We start from the raw sequence: 20,082 nt of genomic DNA on the forward strand, positions 1-20,082 counted from the left end.
AGAGTTCGTGAACCTATGAATTAGTTATTTGTCCAATTATCTTTGCTGCCGATTTTTTCTTTTTGATGTTTCTATTTTTTGTTTTGATGTTATGTTAGTTGTCTAGAGTTAAAGCCCAGAGATGGCAGCCATAGAAATCCAGTCTAGTGCTCAATTTTGGGATGAGGTTTTGAGCTCCATCAATATATATGCAAATTAGTCGTATTTTAAAATGTTCGAAAACTAAAAAAATGTGTGCTTAATATATAAGTCAGACGGCCCATACTTAAGAGTATTAAAATACAGCATACTTACTTGGGACCAGAAACAGATTAAAAAAGAACTATTTTACAGAGTCATTCAATGTGAATCTATGACATCGATGGATTTTTAACCCTGGGTTAAAAATTGATGGACAACTTTATATTAAATAGTTTATATTATTCCAGTAGACAAATAAATTACTAGAAATACAATCTTAAATTAAAAGTAACTTTTATTAAAATATTCAAGTAAGGAAAATGATTAACAGCACATTTTATCATACAACATATATCAAATGAATGATATAATTGATTTCAAACAAACAAGCTTTTGCCTGCATAATTTAAGATTTTTTTTAAAACATAAGAGCCAATATAAAGACCATAGAAATCTATGTTGCTTAATTCACACTCAGCTGTACTAAAAATTTGTATTTAGCATATTACAAAGGCTAGAGGTATATAATCTGGAATATTAAGGAACATATCTAGGTGACATCCTTTGCTGCAGGCTGCATAGTTTATAGCAGGGGTCCCCAATCCCTGGTCCATGGACCAGTACCGGGTCACAGCATGCCAGCAACCGGTCTGCACAAACAAGCAAAGCCCCATTTGGGGGATGCAGGCAGCACACAAAACACCTAACCCTCCGATCCACAGAAATACCTCTCTCCACGGAACCTGTCTCTGATGCCTAAAAGGTTGGGGACCTCTGGTTTATAGTACGAAATGGGAATCTGCACCCACAGAGACTATAATTAATGTGTAGGATTTTGAGAAATGATTCTTTATTTGAACTGAACTCTACACTGTGCCAGTTTGACCTATAGAATGAAGTCAGTATGGTCTTTATTTGGCCTGTGGTTTTTTCATGTGCTGGTACTATTACTACAATGATTATTAGTAGTGCTACTGCCTGCTGCAATTAGCATACTGCAGTACAAAAAAGAAGAGTAACATCTCAATGGTAAAGGACACATTTTAATTTTAAAGTCCTAAATTAAATCCTTGGCATCTCAGGTTGGGCTTAAGTAGGCTCCTGTTCAAAACCTGAAAGTGCTGCCCATCAGTACAGATAATTCCAAGTAAGTTGACTAGTAGTTTGACTTGATATAAGGCAGCTAGTTGGGAAGATTTGATTTAACTTTAATATTCATAATTCAAACATTTATCAAGCACATTCTCTTCTGAAATCCCACTTTTTACATGGAAATAGTTAAGAAATCGATAGTGCGTATTGCTCATCATAGCTTCGGTCCCTCTGAAAGACAGCCTGGGTTGGCACAACACACGAGGCTAAAAGGCGATTGGCCAATTTGTGACTCAGTGTGTTGTGCAAACCTAACCTGTAGAGTTGATTTATGATTCACTGTGTGTTCCGTCAGGCAATTTGGTTAATTCATAAGCCATTATTATATAAGCTGTGGCTAGTCTACTGTGCAAACAAGCCAAAGACAGTTCATGAAATTTAACCAACAAAATCTAATTATCACATACTTAAAAACAAATAGGATTCTTTTATTACAAAACACAAATAGAGAATAGAAATGTTGGACATATACCACTGATAGAAAAATTGACATTAAAAACCTTCACTTAAAATGTATTAACTTGGAATATATTGTGTTCTAGAAAGGGTTACTTTTAGCCTAAATTACTATATGGGAGAAACCTTTAGGAAAAGCATGCACCATCAGTAATGTATTTTCACAGATAACATTTTTAATTGCAGGGTGAATCATAGGATAGTACATAAGAGCTTCTTCTCCCGGAAGGGATTTTCAGATGCAGGCACTGGTATAATAAGGGGATCTTCTCCCATATGAGCATCACAATATGCCAATAAATCAGCAGCTGCCTTGGATACCTAGGAGCATTTTAAAAAGAAGAAAAGGAACAAAAGAAAAATGGGGGAAGGATTATCTAAATATTATTACTACTTCCATAGTGTTAATAGGTTGATCCAAGGAGTTAGAATATTTCTATGAAGTAGTCCTTTATACCATAGCTGGGGAACCAGATGCCCCAGGCTTGCACATGATTCTTGAAAGCTTTCTGTGTATCACCCAGCCTCTCAAGAAAATTCTCTGTATTATAATTTTGAATAAGGCAGAAACACAAAAGTATTAAGTATATAAGCAGTAATCATATAATTAAACTATTTCATGTTAAATTAAATTATTTTAAAGTTTTTACCTTGCCCATCAGATCTTTTTTGTAAATAGGATTTGGAGGCATGCCATGCATATACCTCAAACTATAGTTCAGTATGTTATTTATTAATCTCTCTAAAATTATAGTACATTCCTAAAACAGGACGTGTGTAGACTAATAATAATAATAATAATAATAATAATAATAATAATAATAATAATAATAATAATAATAAACCTTTATTGTCAAAGTACAACATGTGTACATTGAGATTAGCTGAGCCTCCCCCTGTGCTCTCTCCCCCCAACACACAGTGACAACAAACCCTCCATCCCACCACACTATGTGAACCAACTACACCACACACCGGCCTCCCAAGTCAATTCTGCATAAGATAATGTCCCATTTAAAAGCCTAACAGCCCACGGATAAAAGCTATTCTTCAGCCTGTTGGTACGGCTGGCTATATTCCTATATCTCCTACCGGATGGTAGGAGAGTAAAGAGATACCGTCCAGGGTGTGAGTCATCCCTGAGAATCTTCCTCACTCTTCCAAGGCAGCGAGCCCTGGCGATGTCATCCAGTGGTGTCAGGGAACAGCCCACAATGTCTTGTGCTATGCTCACTACCCTCTGTAATACTTTCCTATCCGCGGCTGTCAGACCGGCATACCAAACCACAATACCATATGAGTGGACGCTCGCTATGGTAGACCGGTAAAAGAGGGTCATTAGCTGTTGTTCTACCCTGTTCTTCCGCAAGATCCTAAGAAAGTGAAGCCTCTGTTGGGCCTTTCTAGCCACCTGGGTTGTGTTAACTTTCCAGGTCAGATCTTCACAGAGGTAGACTCCCAGAAATTTAAAGGAGGGAACTCTCTCTACACAGTCCTCCCCGATGTAAAGTGGGGCAGGTTCCTCTTTTTTTCTCCGGAACTCTAACACCATCTCTTTCGTCTTGCTGATGTTTAGGTGCAAGTTGTTGTTACTACACCATATGGATAGTTTTTGTACCTCCGCCCTATATGCTGTCTCATCCCCACCTGTAATAAGACCCACCACAGTTGTATCATCTGCGAACTTGATTATCGCAGTGGATGGGTCAGATGATACACAATCATAAGTGTATAAAGAGTACAGGTAGGGGCTAAGCACACAGCCCTGTGGCGTGCCGGTGCAAAGCTTCAGGGGGGTGGACAAAGCAGACCCGACCCTCACTGTTTGTACCCGATCCCTAAGAAAGTCTTGAATCCAATCGCAGATAGCGGGGGAGAATTTCAAGTCAGTCAGCTTCTCGATGAGAATGCTCGGCAAAATGGTGTTAAAAGCCAAGCTGTAGTCAACAAAAAGCATCCTGACGTAGCTTCCAGGTTTCTCGAGATGGGGAAGAGTCCAAAACTAAATATGAAAAAAGCAATATACTGTGTTTCCCCCAAAGTAAGACCTACCCTGAAAATAAGCCCTAGCTTGATTTTGTGGGGTGGGCCTAATATAAGCCCTATTCCCAAAATAATCCCCAGTTTTGGGGCAAGGCACACACCTAAAAATAAAGCTAGGGGGAGAGCTCTCCATGCGCCCCGCACCTACTTATCTTGCAGCCAGGCCTCACCAGCCCACTTTTCCCGCATCCACAGGCCTGAATTTTGCAGTCAGGCCTTTCAGGAAGGCTTCTGTAACCGAAAGCCAAGCTATGGATTCAATCCATAGCTCCATTTTGCAAGGCCTTTGCAGCCGAGAACCAAGCTACGAATTCAATCCGTAACTCGGTTCTCAGTTGCAGAGGTCTTCCGGAAAGGCCTGACTGTGAAATGCAGGGCCGAGCTCCACTGTGAGTTGCAAAATGAAGCTGCTTCTTCGGCTGCAAAAGAAGTGGGCCGGCTGGGTGGGGCTGTCAATGCCAGAGGTGAGTGAAAAAGACACACAGACCCCGAAAATAAGACCTGGTGCCGCTTTTGGAGGCAAAAAAAGGCCCAGTCTTATGTTCAGGGAAACACAGTATTGATATTTTTTTCATATTTTTTACAACAATGTGGAAATCTTCACAAGTCCCACTAAAAGTGGAACAAAAACAGATGCAAAGGGAAAGAAAGACTGAGTTATTTTAAAAAATGTGACCAGTATCTTTGTCAGATATTTTCATGAATAATTAGGCACTTCTCTTTAACAGCGAAGCCTCTGTAATAAACAGTGGCCTCTCTGCATCATACCATATCTCAGATCAAAGAAATACAGTGTAGGTGATCCTTATTATTCATAGGAGTTTCATCAGCATAAAAGCATAAACTGCAAATAATGCAACCTTGATTATATGAAAATTAAAGGATTGTCTTCTTCTTCTGCATCATCCTTGTATTTACTCTTCTTTCTCCCTGCTCTATCTTTGGATCACCCCAGTCACAGGGCTTCAAACAGGTTCTTTACAGCAAGCATCCTCCTTTGGAGTCTACACTCAGACGATGATGGAGAGGGTCACCTCATTCATACCCAGTGGTTCATGATGGGTCTCCACTCTGTACAGCTCTTTCCGATGATGGGGTTGGTGACTATCAATTGCACACAGCAGTCTGTATGCAATGCTTAGAAGGAATTGTGAATGTGGTGGAGGCAGAGTTAACATTCAGTGGGTGGACCCTAGTGCTTTCTGCAGACCATTCACTGCTCATTCCAATTGCTGCAATTGATATGTGGGCTGCATTAGTATCCAGTGATATATTCAAGAAGCCATTCTAATGTGACAGACCTGCATCATACAGGACAGTTATCACAAGTTTTGTTGTCAAAACAGGGCAGTTTGTTCTATCACCAGCTATAAGTCACTCCAAAGTCAATGTTGTAAGGAAGCCATGTGAAATGTTGTAGCAGAACTGGCCAGCAAGACGCATTTTTTTATTCATATGTAGCTCCTATACATATTTTATTTTTAGTCTATGATAATGTACCAAATGGTACATTCTGGCACAAGTACAAACATTCAGAAAAAGAAAAGCTCAATTAGATTGGTCAGTTATTTTTGTGCTAACGGATTGTAAAATAGTAAGAGAAAGGAAAACAAGGAAAAATTAGAAATGTATGTAAGGAAACTAAATTTTGGCATATGTGTCCTTCACCAAGCAATGTAACTTGGAATCACTTAGACATAATGTCTGATAAATTGGTTTGTAGATCTCACAATCCAGACAATGTAACTATATTAAACCAGTAGTTGATTAAATCTCTTTTTGTTTATTATAGATGAATATTACCACAAATTCTACCTCAGAGAGTTGTTACCGGATATTTATGATTTAAGAGAAAGTTAGCAATCTTTGAAAGAACTAGAGAATGTTATCATTACATTTCAGAGTAAAGAAGGTGATTAAAAACAGCCCAAGTTAGAATATAATCCTGTTAGATACCCTATAATTATAAGATTCGGTGACAAGACAAAATGCTGCAATTACTACAGTCACCTTCCATGAAAAGACAGACATAATTACTGTTCATGCAGTGACACCCACTCTGCTTGTGCTTTGTATCTAAAATGAGCACATCCACAAACATCTCACTAATGCCAGTGTTGATTTCACAACACTATTTTAGAAATAATTAACAATTCCATCTTTAAAGGAGAATGGGAAAAGTACAATAGCTGCCACACGTAATTGTTCACAATGCTACTTATGTTAAAAATCAGTTTTTCTTGACTGAATGTCAGCAGCTTAGTTTTATTGCTCTAAAAGGTATCTGCAAACTACAGTTAACAACATACAAATTTATTCTACAATATTGACTTTAACTGTTTCAATTTCACTGTTTTATTTTTAAAAAAGGAATTTTCTTTCAGCAGCAATATGTATCTACAGTGCATTAGTTGCATTCCGATCATGGCTACTGTTCTTAATTAAGATCTATTTTTTAGTATATTTTGCTCGTTATTCTGAATATTTTAGAGTTTAATTTATGTTCCTATTTGGACAATTGGGGCTTTGCATATTAACTTGAAATATACACAAATCTCTTGTTAATACAAATAGTAGTGATTAAATCAAGAAGCCTCTCACGTAGTTTTTTTATCTTTGCTCAATTGAGAAACTATTACGACAAATTGAGAACAAACCAAAATATTAAACTTTACAATATTTTGAAATCATTTTAATAGCTTTTAAAGTCACTAGCCATTCAAAACAACAGCAATAAAACGTAGAGGCATTATGGTCTACTTATTAGCTTTGTTTGCATATAAGCTATGCAAATAAGCTCTATATGCTAAGAAAGATGAAAATATTTCTCAGTTTAGTAATCAAAATTAATTATCTGAACATGCCCTGGGCATGCGTATGGTTTCCAGATGTGTGGTCATCCAAGTAGTATATAAAATTGGACCTCTTTAGCTTTAGAAATAAAACTAGATTAGATAATATTCAACTTCTGGAAGAGAAGAAATGTTAGCAATAAACAGTATTAAATCCCCAGTCTCTGTTTTCCTTTCCATAGTTGTTAGACCTAATCTCTCTGCTCTTTGGATGTATATTCTTTATCTATTTTGACTTGCTTCACTGAATACAAAGAGCTATGACTGGCTACTAGCCTAAAATATACAAATCTAAGCTACATCATTTTTATGTCATCAGTAATGGTTTAGAATATTATATAAAGCCAGCCAATGATGTCTTTTCAGTAAACCATGGTTATATAAACCATAGCTAAGTACATGGATTTAATTATGAACTCACTTTTATAAGGCATTAACAGTTTACCAAAGACATAAAAGATTCTGTTGCTCAACAGGTATTGCATATATTATCACAAAGCAATATAATTGATCCTCATAATCCTCAGCATCAGCTTTTTCAAAATCTCAATTGAAATATATCATTTAGAATGTTTTGTACATGTGGAAATGAGTCATCTCTGTTTATGAATATGCAGGGATACAATAATGTTTATGTGGGAATGTTATTTGAGAAACTAATAAAAGTTAATTAATTTACAATGTATTTGTTTCATTTCCAAAGAGAAGTAAATGGGTGTACATTCATTTTGCTTATCTCATGAATGTGAAAATCACAGTCTTAAGATATTCAAGCCAAACACCTGTCATGTGTAGTAGTAATTTCAAACCAGAGAAAAATCTGCTTAGGCAGTGTTTTTAAAGAATGGGTAACTATGAGGTCTTTCAGAAACAATTTTAGTACTGCAGTTGACAAGACAGCACAGTGGGTTAGGTGTTCTGGGGTGGGTTTAAACTTCACAGAATTGTCACTGAGCCAACAACATTTAATTAATTTTACAAGCCAAGATATCCTCTGTTCTGTATTGTGAACAGAAAATCTAAAAATGTCAAAGGCTTTACAACACTTCCAAATAACTGCTTTGTTCACTCAAGTACCACAAAATTGTGCTCTGAAAGGATGCATCCCATCTAACATTCAATAAATTTACTAACTCCAGTGACAACGGATATAATCTACGGTACTTTTTTCTTAAGTTAAAATGAGAGATCGTCTTTTCTCAACAGTAAAATTTATCAACAAACTAAGAGAGTTACAGAGCTGCTAAGGAGATAATTCAAGGATAATCTGATCCTTCACGTGCTATTAACTTCCAAGCATAAATGCTGTAAGTAATAGCTATATGCCCTAATTTCAGTATAACCTAAACATTTATGTAACTTGAGTAAATTCCAACATTATACAAATGTTGAACAGTAGGATTTTTCTCTCTTTAAATCCACAATGCCAACCTTGGCCTTATTCTATCCTAGAATTACCCCAAGGTCTCTGAATCAGATTTTGAGAATCTAGGGGGTTCTAGGAGAAAGAGTAACTTCCCCTTTTTTTCTACAATAGACACCCATCCATGAACAGTGAAGGTCACTGTAAATCAGGGGTGTCAAACTGCCGGCCCACGGGCCGGATGCATCACACTGAAGCCATGCCCAACCCAGCTCCACCAAGGGGGGGAAAGTCGCAATATGTCGTGACACATCACGTGACGCAGCGAGTTTGACATCCCTGCTGTAAATATTTATTTATTTATTTAATTTATTTTAATCCCATTTATATCCCGCCCTTCTCCGAAGACTCAGGGCGGCTTACAATTTAAGCACAAATTAAATGTGCTTAGCAATAGCCTTCATTCTGTGTATATGCCTGCTTATTAGGGCTTCGGGCCCCCCCTAAGCGGCATTATTAGAAAGGCAGCTTATTGCCCCCAACAATCTGGGTCCTCATTTTACCTACCTGGGAAGGATGGAAGGCTGAGTCAACCTTGAGCCTGGTGGGATGCGAACCTGCAATAATTGCAGGCAGCTGGTGTTACTTAAGGAGGCATTAGCCCACTGCTCCACCAAGGCTCTAAATAGTTGCAGCTTCCCAATAACAAATATCACAGGATAATATCTGTAGGAGTTACACTGAGAATTGGAGAGCGCCAAGGAAGGGATTATTGTTGTATCAATGGCCACTGAGCTCCCTGCCCGAGACATGCAAAACAGATGTCCCTTAAGCTATGAGAAAATTGGTGTGGTAGGAAAGCTACAGGTTTAATTTGCGCTGGACATAAGGGGAAATTACACTCTCATATTGACAGATGGCAAACAACTAGCTTCAGCCTAGTACCGATGCCAGTATGCCATATGAAAATTCTTATCTAGCTATGCTGGTTGAAAATATGAATAGCGTCTGCAGATTTCTAACCAGTGGATGGCTAAAATTTGTAAATATGATTACAAGTTCAAATTTACCTTTATCCTATCCAGATATGCTTCCATTTTTAATTGCTCCACTGCTTTTCTTGCTTGAGATATACTTGTTGTACTGTTATTAGGCATTATCTCCTTCATTCTGATTTTCCTAGATCAATAAAAATGAGAGCATTACAAATTGTTTATTTTTAAAAGATAAACCATTCTATGAATAGATATATTTTTCTAGCTCCAGTTTCTTAGATCCTTCTTTCATTTCACTGATCAATTCTCATTGAACTGCCAGTATGGAATTTTATCTTTGTAATCTTGCTCAAGGCTTTTCAATATACTCAGAGATCAGGTTACCTAATAATAAACCATCATATTTAATATGTAATTAAGTCATTTATTGTAGCAGGAGAGATCAGCTTTGCACAATGCCCTAATTTGAGAATGAGTAAAGGCAGCATTGGCAAAGCAGGATTTTCAGTTTTCCCCCCCCTAATTATTTGAACTGGGAAGGTTGTTTTTTATTTTGATTTGTTTTCTTTAATTGGCCTGTTTCTGCATTTCCTGCCTCAAAATATCAAGAAACTACATGTCCTCAGTGATAAGTAATAATACCACTGATTTTCATCTATCGGTTTCAGGGCTTCTAGGATTTCAAAAATGCTTATGGGGGCCACAAATTATCCATGTATTCATAATTGCTTTGGAGAGAGAGAGAGGGAGGGGGGAGAGAGAGATTGAGATCGAGATCTTGCATCTTCATTTCTCAAAACCTGAGTTGGTTTTAGAAATCAGGGAATTGTCCATTTGTCCGTCAAATGAAATTCCAGCCTTTAAAAACACTGATATTTGTTTCTTTATTTTAAAGAATTGCAGGCCAGATTTAAGGGTAAAAGATCCAGTTATGTAATTTCTATAGCATAAACTAATAATGTTGAGCTGAAGACGTTTAACATCTTGTATATGTTTTTCCTGGTAATTTAGTTTTAGGTTCTTAGTACATTTCTTCTTTGATATTGAAACAGAATATTTCCTATTGTCCTCTGCTTTATCCTCTACTTTTATCTTACCAATTTTGTAAACCCAACAACTATAATTTATAGATAATTCCTTATGGCTTAACTCATGTCAATTCACCCTGCGGCAATTTATTCAATCAGTAAAGAACCAGTTTGTTCTACCAGTTAAGGCAGCAGGCTAGAAACAGGGAGACTGAATTCTAGTCCTGCCTTCAGCATGAAAGCATGCTGGGTGACTTTGGGCAGTCATTCTCTCTCAGCCCAACCCACCTCACAGAAAAATAGAAAACAAAGGAGTATTAGGTATGTTCACAACTTTTGAGTTATTATTTTTTAATTTTTTTAAAAAAACACCTTTACACAATATGTGAATTCACACTAAATTAGTACTGAAATACTTATGAATGCTTAAAATGTCAGCATGCGTATAAAATTAATGTATAAAATGTTATATCTAGAGTTAATACAGTACCAGAAACAGAATCACTACAGAGAAAAGGAGAATCAATTGATTTATTTGTACCTTAAAAGAACCAATTTATTTCTGTTGTAAAAGAAATCTTACAACCAAATTTTGAAAGAGGCAAATCGGTAAAAACCAATCAGTGAGAAGCAATGCCACCCTGTAATATGAACTTCCCTATCATTTGCCTCACAACCTCTCTTGCTATTACTGATAGTTAGAAGGGTTTGGTTTTGATATTAAGATATTTTATGCATCATTTGTATTGCACTATTCTGATGCAGACTTTATTGCAACATTACAGTTTTACCTGAGATATGCTAATGTGTGCAAGGTGGAAACATTTTTTATTACAAATAGCAATAAAATAACTTGCAAATCTAGCTTAGAATCAATTTACATTCCTGGAATATGGGGATATGAAAATAAAAATGGATGGTTAGAGAAAAACTGGATGTGAAAGATGCGCTGCTTTCTAGTTCTACAGCAGGGGTAGGCAACCTTGGCTCTTTTATGACTCGTGGACTTCAACTCCCAGAATTCCTGAGCCAGCCATGTTGAGGGGAAAGCGAGAGGTTTCCAAGCTGAGCCATGCTGGCTCAGGAATTCTGGGAGTTGAAGTCCACAAGTCATAAAAGAGCCAAGGTTGCCTATCCCTGTTCTACAGAATATGAGAAGACTTAACACATAGGACAACAGGCTGTTGTTTAGGCTTACAGCCCAGGGGGAAGAGAATCGCTACAAGAGAGCTGAATATTTGTGAGTGACAGGAATTTTTTTTAAAGCAAAATCTCTGCAAACTCTCCTGCTAAATAAGACACCTGAGGGTTATTTCAGATTCAGATTAAAGCATTCCCAAATAACCTCCTGCAAAAAAGGGGGAAATTACTCCGGAACACTCACATCTAATTCATTATTTTTGAAAAGGAGGGGGGGAGAAATCAATTCTTTAATTTATTGCAACTCAGTGCGAATATGAAACAGAAACAGTAAGAAGGTAATATTTGTCAGAAATTTGGATTTCTCTCTCAGGCAAGATTTTTTTTTTAATTCCATTTATATCCCGCCCTTCTCCGAAGACTCATATTGTTTGATTTTCATATTAAAGTTTTGCAAATAAGAAAATGGAGAATAAGCTACACCACAGATCTATCTCTCTTAAGAAAGAATCCCAAGGTTCATAGTGCGCATCAGGTTTTTCCCCTTTGAGGCAGGTTTTATTTCATTTTATTTATCTAACTTGGTTGCCACCCATCTTGCTGAAAGGAAACTCTGGGTAGTGTACAAATTTAGTTCTAGATTTACCCAGAGAGATTTACCTCTGAGACCAGCAATTCCTGAAGACAGAGACATGAAAATGGACATGGTGTGGCTGAGGCAAAGAGGGACCTTGGATTTGAAAGCTCTTAAATCCTTTCCCAGACCAGTGAAATGTTTGGATGAACAAGCCTGTGTTTAGTCAGTTTCTCATAACTACTCTGAAAGAGTCATTCAAATGCCATTAAATAACTATTCAAGCACGCAAAATATTGTTGTTCTGTGGATTTTTGTTCCTTTTTGGCCTCTCTATTCTCATGTCTTTAAAACATTTTTGCCTGCTGCAGACTTAAGTAATTGATGTAATATGCTTGTGATTAGAGCATGGGTACATATATTTGCAGACATAGTTATAAACCATGAATCAGTAACTAACCCTAACCTATCTGGTGGGAAGAAAGCAAAGGACAGCCAAAACAAGCAGACACAATCTCTGCACTTTCACTTGGGGAACAAAAATAAAGCCATTTTGCAACATATATTCACCCCCTTTTCCCTGCATATCTTTGCCACTGAGCACTGCAAAAGTGACATATAAAGTGAGAAAAGTCCATGAGCAAATAGCAACCGAAGTTTGGTGCTTGATTCATTTATTTCATAAAGATATCTTACATGTGATGCCCCAGTCAATTGCCCTCGCCTCCCCTCAGAGGCAGTAACTAGTTCTACCACTTTCAACTACATTAATTACAACCATGTGCTTCCTCTCATTGATAGTCAATTTCTCATGTAGCTGGGTAGAAATTCTGGCCTATTTCTCTGTGGCAATCTGCTTCAGCTCAATAATGCTTGAAAGTGTACTAGCATGACTTGCTCATTTCAGATTCTACCCCCTTTCTCTTTGAGTTGGTCTTTCCAAAACATCAAATTTATTCTCCTACAGCCATTCTCTTCTAGACTTCTTTGTATGTTTGGGATTAGTATTTTCCTGTATGACCTAATGCCTGAGAAGTGGCATTAGTCACTCCTGGTAAGATAGGCAACTATATAAATTTGACAATTAGATAGACAGATGACGGAGAGAGAGAAAGATAGAGGGAAGGAAGGAAGGAAGGATTCTTACTGTTGAATGCAATATTTATTTTCTGCCAAGTGTAACAATTCCATGTAATTGCAAAATGTTCATATTTGATTCATCTGTCCCTAAAATGTTCTTTCAGAGAACTGGAAAGCTGTCCAAGTGCCTTCTGGTAAATTTGAAACAAGCATTACTATTCTTAGTAAGCAGTGGCTTCTACCTTGCTTACCACACTCCCGAGAATGCCTTTTTTAACCAGTTTTTTCAGATGCGTAAATTGTGTAAACTGTTTGGTCAAGGCAAGAAAATCCTGCAGATCCCTACATGCTTTCCTAAGGTTTTAATTTCCTGCATGCTGTGCTCTTAGAATGGTTTTGAGAGGATGGCTGCTGTTTGTAGTGTTCACTGATCTCCAAGCCTTCTCCATTTCAAGACTGTCTGTATTGCTATTAATGGAGAAATAGTTTTTCACTTTCACACTGAACATATCTGAACATCTAGAACTGATATGGCAAGACTTTCACATTGATGAGGAGCCAAGGTTTGTGAGATTTGCATAGGGTAGGGTTGCTGGCACACAACAGCCCTGATTGTTTAATGAAGCATTCACATACATAGCCCTAGTTACATCTGTAATGGAACTGATTGAATTAAGGGGAAACTACATTTTTCACACTGGCACATCATATTGGATGACCTTTGTTTATGAAATGAATAAGACAAAAATGACACTTTAATTATTTTTCACTCAGATTCCATATATACAATATATATTGGTTGGACCACGTGAAGCTCTGATTACACTTGGTAGCAATTATGCAGAAATTCAGAAAATCTTAACACTTTTTCATATAACTGAGTTTATTCTCTTGCCTATTTCACATAATTACCTCCTTCATTTCTTACGAGGGAGAGGCAGGGAAAGGACACACCTCTGCTAGAGGAAAAGCCCACTGGTACGTTGTTAGATGAATCTAAAACAAATATAATTAACTATTCTGTAAGCCTGCAATGCCTTCTTAAAGGACTTACCATTTATATCCGTTTAAAAAGCAACTACAACAAATAGGCTTCTAATGAGATTCATTCCAAGCATGGGCCTCTGCAAAGGGAGCAAATGATGATATACATGTGACAACACTATTAAGCAAATGCTGCAAATTGCATCAATGCAGTGTGATCCTTTTGACATGTAGATTGGCTGCATAGATGTTGTTGTTGTTAGCTGCAAAGTCGTGTCCGACCGCGACCCTATGGACAACGTTCCTCCAGGCCTTCCTGTCCTCTACCATCTTCTGGAGTCCATTTAAGCTCACGCCTACTGCTTCAGTGACTCCATCCAGCCACCTCATTCTCTGTCGTCCCCTTCTTCTCTTGCCCTCAATCTTTCCCAGCATTAGGCTCTTCTCCAGTGAGTCCTTCCTTCTCATTAGGTGGCCAAAGTATTTGAGTTTTAGCTTCAGGATCTGGCCTTCTAAAGAGCAGTCAGGGTTGATCTCCTCTAAGACTGACCGGTTTGATCACCTTGCAGTCCAAGGGACTCGTAGGAGTCTTCTCCAGCACCAAAGTTCAAAGGCCTCAATTCTTTGGCGCTCAGCCTTTTTTATGGTCCAGCTTTCACTGCCATACATTGCAACTGGGAAGACCATAGCCTTGACTATACGCACTTTTGTTGAGAGGGTGATGTCTCTGCTTTTTAGTGTGCTGTCTAGATTTGCCATGGCTTTCCTCCCCAGGAGCAAGCATTTTTTAATTTCTTGGCTACAGTCCCCATCTGCAGTGATCTTGGAGCCCAGGAAAATAAAATCTGTCACTACCTCCATTTCTTCCCCATCTATTTGCCAGGAATTGAGAGGGCCAGATGCCATGATCTTGGTTTTCTTAATGTTAAGTTTCAACCCAAGTTTTGCACTCTCCTTCACCTGCAACAAGAGGCTCTTTAGTTCTTCTTCACTTTCTGCCGTTAGGGTGGTATCATCTGCATATCTTAGATGTACATTGCCTTAAAATTCCTGGATAGATTCTGTAGCATTTCAGGTACAAAAGAATATGGAGCTTTTTTTCTTTTTTGATATCAATTCACAATTATTACTAAATTTTCCCCAGTACAGACTCTTAGAACACATACTTGGTCAGGTTTCAAGTTCCTATACCTTCAAGTCTCCACCCAATCTGCTTTTGGTTTAAATCCCATTTTTGCTTCTATCATATTTTCTGTTAAAAAAGAAACCAATTTTTATTTTCTATATCCCTGTTATCACAAGTTAATAGATGTAGTAATAAAAATGATAGAATTCAAACTGTTCAGTAAAACTTAAAATTATTTAAATTACAACAGGACAAAGTGACTTTGTTTGCTTGCTTTGTACTATTTCCATCCAAATTATACTTGGGATTATAAAACAAAATGGAAAGTATGCCAGTTTTGATTTAGAACAGGGGTCCCCAACCCCTGGGCCGTGGCCAAGTACCGTGGCCTATTTGGAATTGGGCCATGTGAGTGGCAGCCAAAATGCATGCACACTCACGCAGCTCAACTTGTGCGAGTGGCGGGCTGGTGGGTACTTGCACGCAAATTGAGCTGTGCACATGCGTGCCAGCCCACCATCACCTAAGGGCTGCATGCACACAGGCGCGCCAGCCCACTGTTTGTGCAGCCCAGTTCTTCCCCCCCCCCCGGTTGGCTCGCCAAGCCACAAAGGTTGGGGACAGCTGATTTAGAACACAAATTTCCCTAATTCTTTGTGGCATTTCATGATGATGATGGTTTCCATTCACTTGTGTCTGACTCTTGGCAATTTATGGGCCAGGTCTCTCCACATCTTCTGATTTTGCACTATTTTTTTGAGATGTTCTATGCTCTGCCTGGTGTCATTTCTGATGGTGTCCAGCCACTGTGGGAGCAATTCCTATTAAATATTTTCCCAAACCCAAATGTTATTTTAATGAGTTCTTGTCTAAAAGGTAAGTGCCTACATAGCCTTTGATTTCTAAAATATCTTACCACTGGATGAAAATTTAAAATTTCAATTTGGTCATGTGTTCAAAACATTTCTCCTTTAGCAACTGCTCACAGAACCATCCTATTTTGTTAGTTAAACTAAAGTTATTAAAGTTGTCTTCAGACAGAGCCTGCAAAGGAAAATACTGCCCAATATAGCATTAACCTATAAATACTAATCATAATTGAAAACTCTGTAATGGTGCTCTGTTTTTTTAAATTATATCATGATTCTTGGTTTTAATGGGTATAGAAAAAGGAAAAAAAGAAACATTATAATCACATGTAGATCCTATAACTGTTAATAACTGTAAAGTTATTTTTATTTTATTAATATTTTAATTATTGACTATCCAATATTTAATGTAAAACCATTAATATAGATCAACAGTGCCATCTAGAGAAAGAACAGCCACCTGCAATGATTTGTGACCCTTTTTAATTGCACCACTAAATTCTGGCATAATGGCCAGAAATTAGATATGTGATTTACCACAGTTCTTCAGTAAAATGTTGTTAGGACATGCACTGCATAAAATTAATGTGTCAACCCATATAAGCAAACGAAAATCAAAGCTTATTTACTCACATTTATTTAATACGGTCCATAACTGTGCAAAGTTTTACTGTCTACGCTCTAAAACTAACCTAATACCTTGGGCTGCATCAGGTTTCTTGGTCAGGAGCCATACAAATCATAGAATCCTAAGATAAAATTGGAAGAGACCTTGGAGGTCTTCAGGTGTAACCCCCTGATAGAAATCTTCAAACCATCTCAGGCAAATGACATTCCAACAACCTTTGCTTGAAAACTTCCAGTGATGGAGTATTTATAACCCAAGGAGGCAGACTGTTCCACTGCTTGACAGCTCTCATAAACAGGAAATTCCTCACATTTGGCTCTCTCTTTCGAAGTGAGGCAGCATATAAATGTAATATATAATCATGTTATGGTCGGTTGGACAACCAGATGTTTAGACTGGATTTGGCATTTTTATCCACCTATGAAGTCCTTCCTAAGGACCTTGAGTAGGCAGATTCTGCTCTTTGATGATGTAAACTGTTCCAGGTAAGGTTGCCTTTTGCCATTGACTGATGGTGATTTTGTCAATGCCAATGGTGTTAATGTTCCAGTTGTTTGGAGATTGCATCCAAGGAGCTTATTATTATTGGTACTGTCTTTCTTTTCTTTTGCCACAATTGTTCTATTTCTATTTTCAAATTTTTGTATTTTGTAATTTTATCCGGTTTTCTTTTCTATTCTGTTGTCACTATGTACTACCACGTTACTCTTATTATTACCTTGGCTCTAAAGAGAACCCATAACATGTTCATTCATTTCCATGGAGTCGAGAAATCCAACTACTGTGCCAAAGGTATGTTGTGATGATGGGTGACCTGCTATTGAAGTCTGCAGTCTACAGATTTGATATCAAGCAAAACATACTGTTTCCCAAGTGATGGAGTGATGGAGAGACACTAACCTGATTAATCAATCCTATTGATCATAGTGCTTTTCTTCTATTTCAATTTGGAACAATGACACTGCCAGAAACAATCTGGAAGAATTATCCATGGAAATTCAAGCTTCCTTCTACCCTGTCCCTGGAATGCTAAGAGAAAACTCTTTCCCAGAAGCCTGTTTCTGCCCTCATGAATACTTGCATCTTTAATCTCTAACTCATAACTTCCCATCACCTCCCTTTATCTCAATGTCCCAAACTGGGGTACCCCCATCAATCATCTGTTTGTCCCCTGAGCCACTAGGCGTTCAGCTCCTCCCTATCATTTGATTTGTTATTTTGTTCCAACCAAATACATTTTTCAAAAATCTGTACTGCAGAGCAAGGGCTATTCTCATCCCATTTATCCCGTCCATTGGTTGCACTGGGGGGGGGAGTGGGGTGGTGGTGGCATGAAGTGAAAAACTGGAAAAAAAATACACAGCAGGTAGAAAGTATCCATTTTCTGAGCCTTCTCACACTTCAACAGAAAAGGAGTCAATTAACCTCCACTGACTCCTCAGATAACAGATAATCCCAAATAAGACAGTTGATCAGGGCCACTTATTTTAGTCTGGAACAGATCCAGAACTGTTTAGGGCAAACAGTTACCTCTCAGGGCTATTTGACTGAATTAGAGGCCAAAGCAAGATCTTTTTGTTCTTGTTGTTTTGCTTTGTTTTGCTTGATAAACTTCATCGCCCAACAATATAGTATTGTAAACAACAAAATATATGTTTATTTCCCATTTTTATTATTAGATTATATGGTGAACATCTGGGGTTTTTTTATGCTGCGCCCTTATACAAATGGATTTTTTCCTATTAGTTTTGGTATCTTTGATTTGAAGGATTATATGCCCTCAAGTCATTTTCAATTCCTAGTTATCGCATAGGTAGATTTTCTCCATGAGTGATATTTTTAAACAGCTATTTGGTTTTGTATATTTGTCACTAAATTCTTAACTTTCTGAAACATGTACATAATTTTTAAAGGGTATTTAATGATGTTCTTCATCTCTTGCCTGAAAACAGTTTAAAATCTGATCTTTTTATTTGTATCTAATGCTAGTGTCCTGCATTCATCACTGTAATAAAACTGGAACGGTCTGTCTGTTTTGCACTAAAATCTGTTCTGGCACTCTTTATCGGAACAATTGAGATTCCTGTTGCCTGTTTATTAGCTCCCGAGAAGAGGGGGGGGGAAAGCAACCTTTCTTAAAATGCTTCTTTTGAAGGTTTGAGCCTTTCAAAAAAAAATTCTTTTTCCTTCAGTACCACCCTAACCTTCTGCCATTACATTCAGTGGCTAATCATACAGCTAAAATGTTCATGAGAAACCAGCTTACTCTAATAAACATCCACTAACATAGGTCTTTTATCCCCACAAGGCACAAACAACAATACCAGTTTATAATCTCCCCCACTTCCTCAGAATATTTGCCTTCTGCCCACAGACCTTCATTCTCTGATGGATGCATTGCAACCGCCTCCCTAATATACGTGTTACGGACACACATACATATCTGCGTTCTCAGATTTTCTAAATTAGGTGCTATATGGCCTGGAATACTGTACCCAGCAGCTCAAGATACTAAATACTAAATACACACACACACACACACACACACACACTATATATATATATATACATACATTATATATATATACATTATATATATATATATATATATATATATATATATATATATATATATATATATATATATATATAATGTATGTATGTATGCGTGTATATATACACACACAAACATACACAGCTTCTGTTCATTAGAGTCATCCATGCCACTTCTTGCCATACTCTGATTTTATATGTTTGAAGTCAGATGAAAGTCTTAATTAGGTGAGAAGTCTGTTTAATGCAGAAAGTAGCAAAAATGAGAAGCCGAAAGAGGGCCTCATTAGTAAAATATTGCCTTATTGCACTGTTTCTGGCAATCCAGTGCTAAGCACATTTGATTTGTGCTTAGATTGTAAGCCGCCCTGAGTCTTCGGAGAAGGGCGGGATATAAATGGGATTAAAATAAAAATAAAAAAAACTTCTTTAAACAAATTATTTCGGAGAAGACCAAGAACGCAGCATGCATGCTTTGAACACACTCGTGACACACCCCAACTCTACAAGGTGTGAATCTGCCACGGGGCAAAAGTCATTCCCCCTCTTCTCACCCAAACCAGTGAGTTTGAGGCACATTGCCAGCAACCCAGTGCCGCGGAGCGGGGCTTTCCCCGAGTTCCCCATCCGCGCCCACCTTCCCCCCCAGATCGAAGACTTACCCTGCAGCAAGAAATGGAGGCTTCGGCAGTCAAGCGAGATTCGAACAAGCGAAGCCACCACGCTCACGCCTCGGGTGCAAGCAGGGACGTGCTGAGGGTGCACATGCCCGGAAAAAAAACCCAAAAAGGCTCCGACCGCCTTGAGGCGAAGAGATCGGCTGTGTGGCTGCGTTTGGTTTAATTGGCGTTGTTTTTTTGTTTTTTGAAAAGAACGCTACCTGTCCGTCACGCCCCCTGGCAAGCGGAGCAGCCGCTCGCCGACTCGCTCGCTCGCTCCCTCCCTCGCCGTGGCTCGGGTGCCTCGTTGAGTCTTTGGAGGCGCGCGTGCGCGTCTCCGCGCTTGCCGCCAGGAGGAATTCCAGCTTGTGACGTCAATCGGGGCGAGGGAAAGCGCGCG

General features: G+C 38.2%; 1 protein-coding gene across 1 annotated transcript; it reads right to left on the reverse strand.

The window, feature by feature from the left end:
- Positions 1 to 514: 514 nt before the first annotated feature.
- On the reverse strand, positions 515 to 20,082 carry GNG4 (G protein subunit gamma 4). The gene is made up of 3 exons (XM_083348156.1): positions 19,686 to 20,082; positions 9,117 to 9,225; positions 515 to 2,109 (listed from the first exon to the last, which is right to left on the reverse strand). Exons 2-3 carry the CDS (start codon positions 9,213 to 9,215, stop codon positions 1,981 to 1,983), a joined length of 228 nt encoding a protein of 75 aa, XP_083204282.1. The 5' UTR covers positions 9,216 to 9,225; positions 19,686 to 20,082; the 3' UTR covers positions 515 to 1,980.

Source organism: Vipera ursinii (genome assembly GCF_947247035.1).
Source record: "Vipera ursinii genome assembly, chromosome: 1".
NCBI classification, from domain to species: Eukaryota; Metazoa; Chordata; class Lepidosauria; order Squamata; family Viperidae; genus Vipera; species Vipera ursinii.